Source organism: Lynx canadensis, chromosome C2, assembly GCF_007474595.2.
Source record: "Lynx canadensis isolate LIC74 chromosome C2, mLynCan4.pri.v2, whole genome shotgun sequence".
In the NCBI taxonomy this organism is placed as follows: Eukaryota; Metazoa; Chordata; class Mammalia; order Carnivora; family Felidae; genus Lynx; species Lynx canadensis.
Genome location: NC_044311.2, coordinates 65,483,901 through 65,499,110, shown reverse-complemented (window position 1 = coordinate 65,499,110; position 15,210 = coordinate 65,483,901). Strand labels below are relative to the sequence as shown.

Sequence of the window (15,210 nt, the reverse complement as noted above, 5' to 3'; positions counted from 1 at the left end):
CCCTATATGAACTTATAAAAGCGGTGATAAAACTTTATATTGTATGAGACTGCTATAATAAATATATACATTTACCCTTGGTAAAAGTGGAAATATATTAACCGAAAAAAGATTAAATGAAATAATATATTTTAAATACTTAGAACACTGCCTGCTACATAGAAACACTCAATAGGTGTTCCCAGTGATGATGATGATGATGGCCATGATGTCAGTGACAATGCTACAGTTGCCAGCTCTGTTTTTGCTCTTCTATAACCATCAAGGATTTCCATTCTGTTCCCAAGCTGCTGCAGTTTGCAACCACTGTGCTTACTGGTCCCTCGCTGCTGGGGTAGGCCCCACCCCAGGGGCTCTGCCTTGTCATTGTGCCATTCCAAACACACGTTTATCAATAATCATGGATTTCCTCCCACAGCAGCCAAACCTCATGGCTCTTTCTCTTTCTGCACCAGCCTGAATGGGAGTTAGCACGATATTAAGTCTACCAAGAAACCTAGCACTGCCTTAGGCTGCTTAATAATTAAAATGTGTAGTGTTGTTTGTGAAAGTCAGCTCCCACCTTCCTTGCAGGTTTATGTAGATTTACAAGAGAATACAAGTTGATTTAGAGAGTTATAGCTGAAAGAAACACAAGAAATCACCTAATGAAGGTTAAGACGTAAAGCTTCAGTAACAGTATGTCTGCGTCAGTCCAGCTCTGTCATTGCCTAACTGTGTGACTTTTGGTAAGTTATTTAACCTCTCAATCTTCTCTCTTAGCCTGAGGTAGTAATTTATCTCTCTTGAATCAGTGACTATCAAAGCATGTGCTCAATAAATAATAGCTGTTATTACTGGCACAATCCTACCATTTACAGAGGAGAAAACTAGGCCAAAAAGGCCAAAGATCACATGGTCGGTCTACAACTGAACTAGGACCAGATGTAAATGCTCTTTCTCATACCCCTAGCTGCCTTTTACCATTCCATTCTGCAATTCCACAAGTTCTTAAAGATGCCTCAATATTGTATTTATTTTGTCTCCCTGGAAAACATGGGCAAATAATACATATTGGGTTCAGTATATATTTTTATTTTGTGCATTCATTAAATCTGGAAATGCAGTGGTATGGACCTGTGGATAGGCAGAACAGGGTAAGGGGTGAAGAGGGGGAGAATAAATCTGAGTTATAATTCTGGTGTATCCAATAGATGTGCCACCACTGGCTAGCCTCTGCCTTCACTGGCTACAGGAATTCATATATATTAATGAGGTGGGTTTACAAAATATTAAAAATCACCATAATTGTGAATTGACTCTATAAACGATTATATTAGGACTTTCAGTTACAAACAACAGAACCAGCTCACTCCAGCTAGTTTTAACAAAAAAAGGCCAATCATTCTCAGAGGCTAAAGCTGCTTGCAGCAATACCCAGAACGTCCACCAGGCTGTCTCCAGTGCTCTGGGAACAAGTACGGATATACCAGCAACCTTCACCCCTGATGCCACTGCGAGCTCCGCGCCTCACGGCCAGACTCTACACCACACTTCCTTCCTCACGATGCTCTTTTGAGTCCAAGGCATTCCACGAGGGCTGCTAATGGCGGAATCTATGGCACATCCTGGGTGTCTGAGATACGAGAGGGACTAGGATAGTGACATACATAGCCTCCGGCTTGCAGATGTAGAACTCACAATGTGGGAAATTACCAGCATTTATCAAGAGTGTTTAAAAGGTTCTGGGAGTTCATAATATACCAAGTGTTCACGGTAATGCTCATGCAGGTTTTCTTTGGAATGATGTTCTGTTCATACGCCCCAAACATATTCACTATAAGGCATATGCAAAGTCAGATAATTCTCCTTTTATTTTTATTTATTTATTTTTTAAAGTAAGCTCTACATCCGATGTGGGGCTTGAACTCACCACCCTGAGATCAAGAGAGGCATGCTCTACCGAATGAGCCAGCCAAGTGCTCCAAATCCTTTTTGCTTCTTAAGGTTCAAAGCAAACAAATATTACTGCTCCTGTGAGCCTTCTTCCACCTAACCTCTGACGAAGTGGTCCCACCTCTGTGTTCCTGCAGTACTTGACTCAAATCACGCTGTGCAGTGGTGCGTGTACAGTATTATTTTTGTGTTTTGCTGCTCATAGTGTATTATTTTGAGAGGCCCTCTCTAAAAGGCAGGAAAGTCACATCTTTGTAATCTTACCATCCCTACCTGCCATCCCCCTCCACTGCCCTCTAGCATAATACATGCAATATGGTATCCATTCAGTATATTTTTGTTGGACTTGACCAAATTGCAGGTTAGTATTATTAATACATTACACCTTGAAGTTTATGAGGTTTTTATTTGTTATTGCTGAATACATGAAGGTGGCTTGTGAAATCAATATTACTGCTTTACAGTCACACACTATATGTAAGTAGGACTTTTGAACATAGAGAACAAGCTAAATTTAGTACTTTTCCAAAGTTAAATATTTCCAATCCTTAAAACATTTGTAAAAAGCATTGTGCTAATGAAAACTGGTTAATAGCAATGGGATATTTTAAGTGTTTACAAAATCCCTTTAGTCACCAGCTTGTAAATGAATGTATGTATAATATATATCCATATTTGGCATACTTTTGATTTAATGAGTAAATATTCTTTGAATGTAGTGGCTGGTAAGGCATCAACAAAGACCCCAAAATCCTTTATCTAAAAACTGAAACAAAGACATGGGAGAACTAAGCTTATGTATTATGAATTTTAATATCAAGGGAGGAATGATGTTTTTTTAATCACTAGACCATACCTCCCAAACCACACTGTAAGTTCTTTTTATTTTTGCCTTTATATTCCAGAATCTAGCATAGTAATACAAAGTTAGTAAATACTGCTTAAATAAATAAATGAAAAAATATATGAAACCAAACAAAAGTCATACCTGAGAATGACAATAATATAATAACCAACCACACTAGAAAATTATGTTTCATATTTTATACAGAGAAACTGAGCTCTAAAAAAATAGAATACATTATATCATTATTTCCTGGGGTGCCTGGGTGGCTCAGTCGGTTAAGCGTCCGACTTTGGCTCAGGTCATGATCTCACAGTTCGTGGGTTCAAGCCCCGCGTCGGGCTCTGTGCTAACAGCTCAGAGCCTGGAACCTGCATTGGATTCTGTGTCTCCCTCTCTCTCTGCTCCTTCCCTGCTTGGGCTCTGTCTCTCTCTCTCTCTCTCTCTCTCTCAAAAATAAATAAACATTAGAACAAAATTATCATTATTTCCTAAGGTTGTTACAATCTGCAACCTTAGCATTTCTAAGATAGATACTTCCAATAAAGAGTCTGACTTTAATTTTAGTTGGGGTAGATATAATTCTTGAGATAACCAGAATATTTCCCTATCCTCATCCCTGTCTTGCACACAATGCACAATGTCTAAATATCCATCTACTAAACATCATAACTGTGTTTCTGGTTTGAAGGGTTGAAAACCTAAGAAAATTTTAAATACTTTGAAAACATTATTTTTGATTGGTGAAAGAATAGAGGAATTACTCTATCCTAAGGAGAGGACACTTACAGAAAAAAAAAAAAAAGACAACATATGCTTATTGATTGGAAAAATAAAAATGAAACAATTACTTTATCATTCAGATTAATAATTTCCTCCCTTCTTCCTCAACATCACTTCAAGAAGCGATATAGGGGATGATGATGTTTTTAGAAAATAGGATTCATTACTAGAACATTGGACTTAAGTCCTGATGCTGTTTACTCTGTGATGTTAAGCAAATCACTTACCTTATTTGAGCCTTAGTTTTCACATCTATAAGGTTGCATAAAAAATAATGTTCATTCCACCACTTTCATAGAGTTGTATGAATTAAGTGAAAAATCCACACAAATGAAAGAGCTTCTATCAATGAAAATTCTACAATTTCCAGAATGTAGACAGTAGTACAACAGTAGTCCTAGTGACTGAACAAGGTGAAATAAGGGACATTGCTGTCTTCATTTTATCACTGAGTGACCTGGACAGAAAAGTACTAAACCCCAAGCAGTAATTAATTCTGTAGTATGGCAGGGAGTTTGGCCTTCAGATAGCTTTAGTGTTGAGTTTCTTTACTTTGCTACAAGTTTCTTCACTTTGCCACAAATTCTAGCAGTTATGACAATCTATAACCTGACTAAAATGAAAGCTTAGCCTACAAAATCAGAAGGTGTTGTACTCAGCAAATAATGTGTAGGAAATGGGTCTTCTTTCAGAATGCCAAGAGCCCTCACAACAAAATTTAATTGGAGAAATGGCTCAGCTCCTATCAACCTATTTCAGGCCTTGAGAAGAACAAGACACATGGACTTGGAAAGGCTGAAAAGGATAAAATATTATAACAACAAAACTAGAAAAGCATAAAAGATATTTTTTAAGTTTATTTATTTTGAAAGAGAGAGATAGCACGCGCACATGTGTGCACACATGGGTGGCATAAGCAGGGGAGGGGCTTAAGCAGAGAGAGGCAGAGAGATCGCAAGCAGACTCCCCACTGTCAGTGCAGAACCTGATGTGAGGCTTGATTTCCATGAACTGTGAGATCATGACCTAAGCTGAAATCAAGGTTTAGGCATTTAACCGACTGAGTCACCCAGGCACCCCAAATAATAATTTTAAAAAACTAGTGATATGAAGCTATTATGAAGTAGATGATATCAAATAATTTCTAAAATCAATGGATTTTCATTTAATAGAAATAGGCCATCATATACAATAAACGGTATATATGTATACATATCAATATGTGTGTGTATATATATACATATATATATATATACATTTATAAATTTGTAATGAGTTAGTCATGAATATTGCAAAACTGAATGATTTATTTTACTAAAGGAAAAATAACTTTAGGCCAATGAATCTAGAAGAGTTTAATTATGCTCTATGGTTTTTTTTCCCCATGAATAGAATTTCTTGCCAAATACACATTTCTGTGATTTGATCATGATCACTTAATGAGCTAATAATATATTTTAAGCATTCCTTGCTTTTTTTCACAAATTACTTTCTCATGGGAGCTTTTGCATTTTTCTCATAAGAGTACATTTTTAGAGCCTTATTTAAAGTGCCTTTTGTAATATGTTTAGCTTGTATTTATTTGCATTCTCATATAACTGGCAGCTCTTGGAACTAGAAGGAATCTTAGAGATCCTGGATCCAAATCATTCTTCTACAGATGAAGAAACTAAGAGTCAAGAATGATGGGGAACTTTCCCAAGGTCATATGAGCAGCCTATGATACAGCTGAGTCAGCTGAGTCAAGAATCTACACTCAAATGTCTTTGTTAGGACAGGCAGTTTGAGATAAACATAGAGGACGTTTTATAAACACAATTTTTAAATTAGGTAAATAAATGTTAATAGATGTAATTTTCAATAAAAGTTCAGGTTTATCTGGTATAAGATGGGTCCAGTACCAATTTTCTTAGGCATTTGTGACCTCCTGTTTCTAAGTTATTTTTAAAACATTATTATACAGTAATGAATGAAGAAAATTGAAAAACTCAAAGTAATAAAAAGAAAATAGAATTATTCATAGTTCTACATAAACAAAAATACATCTGAGGTTTGGGTGTATTTACCTACAGTTGTTGTATTTAAGCTTTTTGCATTTTTTAAAACACAATTATTGTCAGAATACATATTTATTTATTATAAGCAAAGCAGTTGTTTGTGGCAGTATCCTGCTTTTTAAAATTATTTTAAAATTTTTTAATGTTTATTTATTCTTTGAGAAAGAGAGAGAGAGCATGAGAGAGAGAAGGAGACACAGAATCCGAAGCAGGCTTCAGGCTCCGAGCTGTCAGCACAGAGCCCTAAGTGGGGCTTGAACTCACTAACCGTGAGATCATTACCTGAGCCGAAGTCAGACGTTTAACTGACTGAGCCACCTAGGTGCCCCTAAATTATTGTAAAAGCTAAGTGTTCTATTTACATTTAGATACAGTATTTACTTGTTTTGATATGTAGGAAAAACTTATTTTTAAATATTTATTTTTATGCATATAATTTTTAAAGTAATCTTTATTAAGGATTTTTTTTATAAGGATTCATATCATGGCATCATTTATAAAAGGATGCTGGATACTGCGTATTTACCTACCTTTTATAACATCTCTTCCATCTATGATCTACTCTCTCTTCATAATTTTTTGGAGGAAAAACAGGACACTGAAAATTATTTTACATTGCTTGACTCTTTGTAAGGTTAAACATTTTCCCATGTATCTCTTTAGTAGCTATATTTTCTGCTTCATGAACATGAACATTGTTAAAATGTACTTATTTTTATCAATGGATTTTTATATTGATATATGTTAAAATAATACATATTTAAACTATTTAAACAAATGCACCAAAAGTCTGCCATATCATTTTTTACTATGTATATCAAATTTTCATAACTGAGTAACAAACTTCAGGGGAAAAAACCCTAAAACAGTGCTAATGTAATATTAATACCTAATGATAAAGGGATCAATTCATTTAGAAGGTGTAATAATCCTAAATATATATGGACCCAACATCAGAGCACTCAAATGTATTAAGCAAATACCAACAGATTTGAAGGGAGAAATAGACAATACAGTAATAGCAGGGGACTTCAATACCCCACTTTCAACAATGGATAGATCATCGAGACAGAAAATCAATAAGAAAACATTGGATTTGAACCATGCTTTAGACCAATGTCACTAACAGACATGTTAGTGTACAGAACATTCCATCCAACAACAGCAGAATACACATTCTTCTCAAGTGTACCTAGAACATTCTCCAGACCTAAGATTACACAGAATGCTAGCATATGCCTTTCTCCCCACGTCTGTCTGCTTTGAAGCCTTTGAAGTCTACTCTTTCTACACCTCTACTATAGCACTTAGCAAGTTTTCTTTAACTTTCCTGTTTACTATGTATTTTCTGTCCTATTATGTGCCATCCCCAACATGATACAACGTTCAATACTGAGTAAGTCATTGGTAAATATCTGCAGACTTTAGAAAATAAATGACATCTATGTCCAAAGATGATAAGGTAATTATAACATATTGTCATATTATATAAGTTTTCATATTATCAGTTCCTTGATACGTAGTTTCATACATACAAGACATCTGGTTCTTGGATGCACACATGAAATGGAAGGAGCCATTTTATACCAAGAATTACGAAATCACTTTCTCAGGGATTATAGGAATATAAACCTTAAATATGGTAGCCATACTTGTTTGATTCCATCTGAAAATCTGAAAAAAATGGAAAATGGAGAAAAGAGACTTAACCAGAACTCTCCCAAAAGATTGGCTTGTAAGCAGGTAAATATTCAATAGTCTTTCTGAAACAAGATTCTGAAATAAGAAAATATTTTAAGGGCACCTGGGTGGCTCAGTTGGTTAAGCATCCAACCTCGGCTCAGGTCATGATCTCACGGTTTGTGAGTTCGAGTCCCGTGTCGGGCTCTGTGCTGACAGCTCAGGGCCTGGAGCCTGCCTCAGATTCTGGGTCTCCCTCTCTCTCTGCCCCTCCTCTGTTCACACTCTGTCTCTCTCTCTCAAAATAAATAAAGATTAAAAAAAAAAAAAAAAGAAAATCATTTTAGTATTTTCAGGTATATTGAAAATTACTTTAAAACAGGTTCCTTCAGGATGCAAATACTCAACAACATAACTCATTTCCATCTTTACTCAGAGGAAGGTCATTTAAATTAGCTTTGTGAGAAAGATAAGACTCTAATTAGCAGTTACAGAAGGTACTTACAAGCTTCGGGGCCCAATTACATGCTAAATTTTATAAAATACTGTCACTCTGAGGAAGTGCCATTAAGTACATATCCCAATAATAAGAGTGAGCCAACTAGGAGAAAGTAGGAGGCAGAATGCCAGGCAGAGGAAACAGCATGTAATGACATGCATAAAGACCCCAAGGCAGAAAGCCTCGTATATCTGATAGGAAAGAGCCCCAGCGGCTGCAGCATAGAAGACAGGTAGGGAGGCCTAGAGGTGAGTTACAGAGGTAGGCGGAGGCAGACCAGCCCAGGTTGATAGGTCTGGAAAGGAGTTTGGAATTTATTTGAAGATGATATTCAAATTCACAGCCTGGTACCCTGATTACCACCAGTTCACAACTTTCCATCAAATTCACCCCAGGACCAACAACTATGCCCAGTCACCTGCATAGGCCACACCTTTTCTGGTAGGTAGATCCACCAAGGACACCAAAATAACATTCAGTTACTGGGGAGCACAAGAGTTTTTAGAAAACAGAATGTGCCTGATTTTAAGCAATAACTACCTCTGGTCCAAGACCCCAACTTGTATCTTATTGCAGAGCATATCTCTGTACCTAACTTACATTCCCCAGACCACCACTGTCACCACTGAGTGCGTAAAATCAAAAAGAGCAGAGAACTTACTACCCTGCCCCACTTCTTTACTTCCCAGGGTAGGCCAGGTATATTTGTTGAATGTACGAAGTAATGGATACAAGTAATGAAGATGTTTAAGTTTATCCCAAAGTGGTCTCATTTTTTAAAACCCTGAGATTTACAGACGAAGCACTGAGACTTATAGTGGTTTCTTTGTTCCTTCTTGGTTTCTATGTCTTAGTGTATTGCTTCAGGAAAGCTGTACTGCACTAGGAGGCAGGAGAAAGAAACGTTGGTTCCATCACTTACAAACCAGAGGACTATGAGCAAGCTGCTCCAGGCCTGGAGAGTTTCATCTATAAAACTGAGCTTGTTACTACTGCTGAAAATGGAAGGATGAGTCAGATGTGGGGGGAGGGAGGGTTGTTGTGGTTTGTCATCGGCTCTAAGAACTATGATTTTATGAACACAATCAAAATCCAGGAAGAAAACATTAAAGTCTGAGAGGTAAAACTTTGAATTATTTTGCAGATTACCTGAAAGTAAATTATAGTAATTCAGTAGTCAGTTCGGTCCATATCTCTGGGATTATTTCTAATCACCCATAAAGATTTGGCTTCTAACCTTATACACATACATTCACCCACAAACATATATGTCTCTTTCTGTTTAGAGCTATTTGCTTAACCAGTAACTACAGAAAAAAAAAAAAAAGATACAAAACCTTTATCTCAAACTCGAATGCTTGAAACACTATTGAAGTGTTCCCCTTATATAAATGTTTTCTTCCAACTTTGAACAAGAAACCAATTTTCTCCTAATAATCTCATTATCAGTCCCAAATTTATGACTATTTCACTTCTTTGGATCAGATTAAATTTAAAAGACTATATTAAGATGTAAAATTGTATGTACCAGATGTTTTAAGGATGTTTAAGTTTCAATAAGATTGGATAAAGTTGTGCTCTTACCAGCTCCTTAAACAGTTCTTCCCAAAGGTTTCCTTCTGGATTTCCAGTTGAATTCTGCTGGTGAAGTTCTTTGCCCCATTCTATATCCACCCTCTCCCACACTGGAAATCGGGATTCAAATGCTTTTTCTGTTACTATTGACCCACTGGAAGAATTTTTTCAGGTGGCATTTCCCCACTTATTCATTTATATTAGTATAGACTCCTGGATTTTATTCATTTATTTACAATCCATTAATTATTTATTTTGATGCTAAAATTACCCAGCTATTGGGAGATCCTTCAGGCTGTCCCTTGTGTCCTTTTGACCAATTCCATAATTTTTGAGCACTTCCTTATCTTCCAGCACAACAGATTCATCTTCTGTTTTACCTGCCCCAGCCTTGGAATCACCCTTTTCTCCAAAGAGCCAGCAGAGTCGTGGTTCTTTTCACTGGAGAATGAGATTTGGAAATCAAGACTTGGATGCTAGATATACTACTGGCTTGTCATTGAGCTACGGGAATTTATTATCCTTTTTCACCACGTATCCATTGCAAGTCTGGCTCGGGAAGACAGTGGATTTTTATTCCCTTTCTCAGTCTCTCCATTTTGAGTCAGAATGGCCCACGTACTTTGCACCCACACAGAGACTCATCCCATTGAAACTATTCCCGGTTTCAGTTTGGGATCCTTCTGGAGGGAGGCCTTAGTCACAGGCGTGCAATACAGACCTGTGTCCTCCAGAGTCCGCTGTGCTTCGCCCAGCTCAGCCCCCGAGCTTTGTCAAACCTGAAGCGTCTGCAACACTTTGCAAGGACACCGAAGACAGGGCACGTCAGCGCTCCGACTTCCTCCCTACGCCGCCTCTGATTGGCTGCTGGGCGTATAAGAAACGGTGAATGAGCGGCTGACCCTTGCAGAAACTTGCTGGAGGTCTCCGGGTGGCGTATACCTTTCCTCCCTCGTCCATCCGCGGGCAAGCCGAGCCGGGGGAGGATGAGGTCGTCCTGTGTCCTGCTCACCGCCCTGGTGGCGCTGGCCGCCTATTACATCTACATCCCCCTGCCCAGCTCCGTGTCCGATCCCTGGAAGCTGATGCTGCTGGACGCGACTTTCCGGAGCGCACAGCAAGTGGTGAGATGCAGCCCAGCGCTGATTCTCTCTCCCTCTTAAGCAGTATTTGGAGGGGGAAGCAAGATTTCCGGACCGCGTCCCACGAGAACGCATATTTTTCTAACGCATTTAGGCGATCGATTTTTAAGGTGGTTCAGTCGGGCTTTTTTTCAGGGTGTCGCATTTGCCTCCTTGCTAGCAGCAGGCTAGATCTGTGTCTTCTCTTCTGCGTTGGTGATCGAGAAGGTGAAGTTCTTGAATCGAATTTGACAACTGCTTAACCCTTCGTCTGTCCTAAGCGCCCCCCTTCCTTCTTGGTTTGCAATGTCAAAAAAACCACCTTACAGCATTTTAGAAGCCACCCTTCCCCCCATTTTCATTCTTCCGTAGGGGCCAGGAGAGAGTGAGCTAAATGTTTTAGGAAGGCTGGCGGGGGGCGGGGGGCGGGGGGGGGCAGTCTCTGATTCCTGGTAATGCAGCCACCTTAAAAGCAGAAGCCGGCACGGGCGGCCTCCCAACATCCTCGGACCGTGGAGCTCTCCGTTCCCGGGGGCTGCAGGAAGGGCTCGTCTAAGCACCTGAGTAACCGCAGGGATCTCCCGTTTCATGCGTGGGGCTTATCAGCTCAGCCCACGGAGGAGGCCAGGAGGGCTGGCAGCCTGGTTAGAGGAGAGGCGGTGGAGGGGGGCGGCAGCATGATGCACTTTTCTGCCTGCCCTGCGGCATTTATTTTATGTCCTCGGCTGTCAATGAGACAATCTTTACCCGAGCCAGGATACTCCTGCTTTTACCCTGGTGGGTGACATTTCTGTCTCTTGTATCATGGGGATGCATCTCTTCCCCATAGACAGTAAAATAGAACTGGAGTTTATTCTATAGTAAGAGGCATTCGTTTTAGTGGCAGAGAATCTGAAATCTGAACTCCAATCCGCAAAGCTGGGCCTTATTATTCTAACCCTCCTCAATCGCAGGTTATTTTTATAAGCTCCTTTTTTTTCAGGAGTGACTAAACAAAGAGAAAAAAAATCGTGATTTTTCCTAGAGGGCTGATGTTCCTTTTCCCCCTGTCTGTTCTGTGTGTAGGATCACGGAGTCTCTGAGGCTTTGTCCTATCAAAAAGCCCCTTAAGTAGGGTATGGTAGCACCTTCCTACTAGGGATTTGTTTTTCTTAAATCCAGCCATGTTTTCAATCCCAAAGTCCCCTGTTGTCCCTTAGGGATGGTCTATGAAGTTACAGACCCCCTCCTTCCCTCCTGCTTACTGACATGGTGAAAGAGTGACCATCCCCTTCTCTAGCGTTTGTTTCAAGAGAGGCAATCTTCTTGTAGCAAGCCCTACGGCCCCTCTCTTCCTTCAGAAATTCTGTAATTTGGGAGTGATATCCTTTTAAGGTTTTGGGGTACAATGGCATTTACCCTGGATGGGTTATAATGGCCTTCAACAATAAGAATAATGACTAGTAAGAATAAGAAAAATATGAAAAATGGCTATATTGCCTGCAGAGATAGATGGTTTTCAGGTCACCAAAGAAGTCTTCCTCATCATATGTAATTTGGGAAAAGCCAGGTTTAGAGAAAAGCCTTTCTTCCTTAACTATAGTCTGTCAACCCATCAAGGGCAAGGCCTTTGGGCCCTATGGTCCTCTAGCTAGAATGTGCCCTCAGCTGGTGTTTGGGAGTGATAACGAGTGTAAAGCCAGGTCACAAGATAAATGAGGTAACCAAGTATCCTCACCTGACACTGTGGCTTGGGAGTCAGTTTGCACAGAAGTGGCTCTCTTCACTTTTCTTCTAAATTGTGAAATACTAGAAAGATCATTCAGACCACACAGAAGCACATTCTACCCAATAAAGCATTTTACCAATGTCACTCCACATCATCCTGAGGACAAGGCAATGTGACTTAACACATTGTGAGTAAGAGCAGGACAGGTAGAGTCCTGCCTCCCTGGGTCCCGTTCCAGCCAGGCTACTTGCTGGCAGCGAGGCCAGGCAATTACTAACCTTACTAGTCCTCAGTTTTCCCTGTAAAATGGGGTTAATACCTACCTTACAAGGTTGCTGTGAGGTTTAGTAATGCATTTAAATGCCTGGACCTTGTAGTTATTCTTCTAAGAGTTGTTCCAAAGGTCCACTATGGATTATGAAGATCTGTTGGATTGCCCAACTTTGTTCAAATGGTAAAACAAATGTAAACTGGACATGACTTATCTCATTGAAATGTGGAGAGCTACCACTAGATTGCATGGCATGAAGTTTGTTATCCAGACAATTTTAGTTAGAGCTGACTTGCTCAATTACAAAAGCAACTGAAGCTACTTCAGAAGTGAAGCTTGGCCTCTTGGCCTACTTCTTAACACCGTAGGCTCGCGCCCAGCATCAAGAAATACGAATGCTGCTTTTATTCTGTGTCATTGGCAAACACTGCACCCTTTCATGCCAATTCTTCCCTCCTTTACCCTGTGCAGGTGAGTCAGATTATTGAGATTATGTTCATTGTGCTTTTTTTCCTGGGGGGGGTCCTCCAATATTACCTAAGAAGAAGGTACTGGAGATCTTTCTCTAAAGTCCTCTCAAACACAGATGCTGCATTAGCATCACCTAGGGAGCTTTAAAAATCCTGATGCTTGGGGGCACCTGGGTGGCTCAGTCGGTTAAGCTTCCGACTTCGGCTCAGGTCATGATCTCCTGGTTTGTGAGTTTGAGCCCCACGCCCCACGTTGAGCTTTGGGCTGACAGCTTGAAGCCTGCTTCAGATTCTGTCTCCCTCTCTCTCTGACCCTCCCCCCGCCCCACCACTTGCCTGCTCACTCATGTGCGCTCTCTCTCTCTCTCTCTCTCTCTCTCTCTCTCAAGAATAAATAAACATTAAAATTTGTTTTTAAAAATCCTGATGCTTAAGTCCTATCCTATGCCTATACCACATTTACTCGGAGGTAAATTCCAGGCATCAGTTTTAAAAGCTCCCCAGGTGATTTCAATATGCAGTAAAATTTGAGAACAGTGCTCTTTAAGGTAAATAAAATGCATTACAGATGTAGGCAATATGTATTCCTTAAACTGAACACATGTTGCTGGGGATGGGCCCTTTTACATTAGCATGGATTAGCTTATCAGATTAGTTGGTTGACACTTTGGCTGTAAGAATCTAGAGGGGATAAAATACTAGCTAGGCAAATTTCAGGGTTATAGCAAAGCCTTCATAAGATGTGAGCAGAACAGCACACAAAAAAGGTCTGGGAAAGGCAGAGGAGAGAGAGGTGTAGATGAAGATTGGTCAGCCAGAGACTAGAGGGACAAAAGTAGGGAGTTGGGCAGGTTCTGGAGGCTGATCTCAGAATGCTGTGCAAGGAAAGATTTTTTTAAAATAGTAATCCCAACACAGGTGAAGATCCTGAGAAGTTCACACTGCTGAGTTTGGCAATATTCATTGAAAGCAGTAGAAGCATGTTTATTCTTTGACCCAACAATCCCTCAGTATGAATTTATTTTTTATATTTTATTTCTTTATTTAAAGAGAGGGGAAGTCTGCGCACACAGGAGTACATGGGGGATTGACAGAGAGAGAGGGAGAGAGACCAAATCCCAAGCAGCCTCGATGCTGTCAGCGCAGCTGGACTTGGGGCTCAATCTCATGAACTGGGAGATTATGACCTGAGCCAAGGTCAAGAGTTGGATGTTCAACCAACTGAGCCACCCGGTGGGTGCCCCAGTATGAATTTAAGTACTCAGTGATATAGGCAAGGCTATAGCTGTGGAGATGGAAACATTTTACAGAGTCAAGAACCTTGCTCAACTAGTCAAAAAGTACTGCTGTTTTATGAGAAATATGGGGGAACATTCAGCAACCTAGGTTTCTTTCTTCCTTTTTTTTTTTTTTTTTTGCAGCATTATTTAAAAGAATGAAAGCAAGTAATATTAGAGATTACATAATTATGGTACACATAATTTGGAATACTATACATTCAAAACCTTTAGGTTATAAAATAATGTTTAATGACTTACAGAAGATTTGTACTGTATGTTAAGTGGGAAAACGCAACAAAACAGCATATATGCATGCCATTATCCCGCTTAAAATATTTATATCCCAAAACCTATAGTTATGTATATCTATTTGTCTATCTATACTTAGAGAAAAAGTAGAAGGATCTAATTTAAAATGTAATTATTTTCTAGGCCATAAGGCTATAGCTTCAATTTTCATATCTGTATATTCTAGTTTTTCTACAATGAACATGTAGTAATAAACGATTTAAAAAAAATTTTGTAGATTTCCTACTTCTAAAGTGGAATTGATGTGTACACAATGCCAATGTGATTAATATTTTAGTAATTGTTCTATAAGAACATCAGATTTCTTGACAAGAAGCGTCCTGGATCCCCTGACAGAGCTGTCACAGTGCCATGCTTCATGCTCAATCAGATGTGACACAGATCAAAAGACCACTATGTGAGGTGTTAGGGAGATGCCAAAATGACCTAAAAGAACCTACAGCCTGGTGGAATGGAGAAGACATGTTACTATACAGGTATTAAAAAGGTAAGAGCTGATAGGCATTACTGAAGAGGCACAGTTCCAGAAGCTCATAGGAGGGAGGGGTTATACGCTGTTTAGAGGAGGGGCCAAAGGCAATAAGGAATCTTAAGGGAGTTCAGAGCAGGGGCGTGGCTTGGCTTACCTTGATCATCTCCCAGCTTACTAGTTCTACTGTGTATCTTTTTGATGACATA

General features: G+C 39.5%; 2 protein-coding genes across 2 annotated transcripts in view; one reads left to right on the top strand and one right to left on the bottom strand.

Moving 5' to 3' along the window:
• The window catches only part of ECT2 (epithelial cell transforming 2), an 88,986-nt gene extending 78,673 nt beyond the window's left edge, over positions 1-10,313 (bottom strand). The window contains exon 1 of the mRNA XM_030329557.2: positions 9,383-10,313. The gene's annotated coding sequence lies outside the window, so the exon portion shown is untranslated. The remainder of the gene's footprint in view (positions 1-9,382) is intronic.
• The window catches only part of NCEH1 (neutral cholesterol ester hydrolase 1), a 60,991-nt gene continuing 56,066 nt past the window's right edge, over positions 10,286-15,210 (top strand). Inside the window, exon 1 of the mRNA XM_030329561.2 lies at positions 10,286-10,497. Within this exon, the coding sequence (XP_030185421.1) occupies positions 10,360-10,497 (138 nt within the window). The 5' untranslated portion in view covers positions 10,286-10,359. The remainder of the gene's footprint in view (positions 10,498-15,210) is intronic.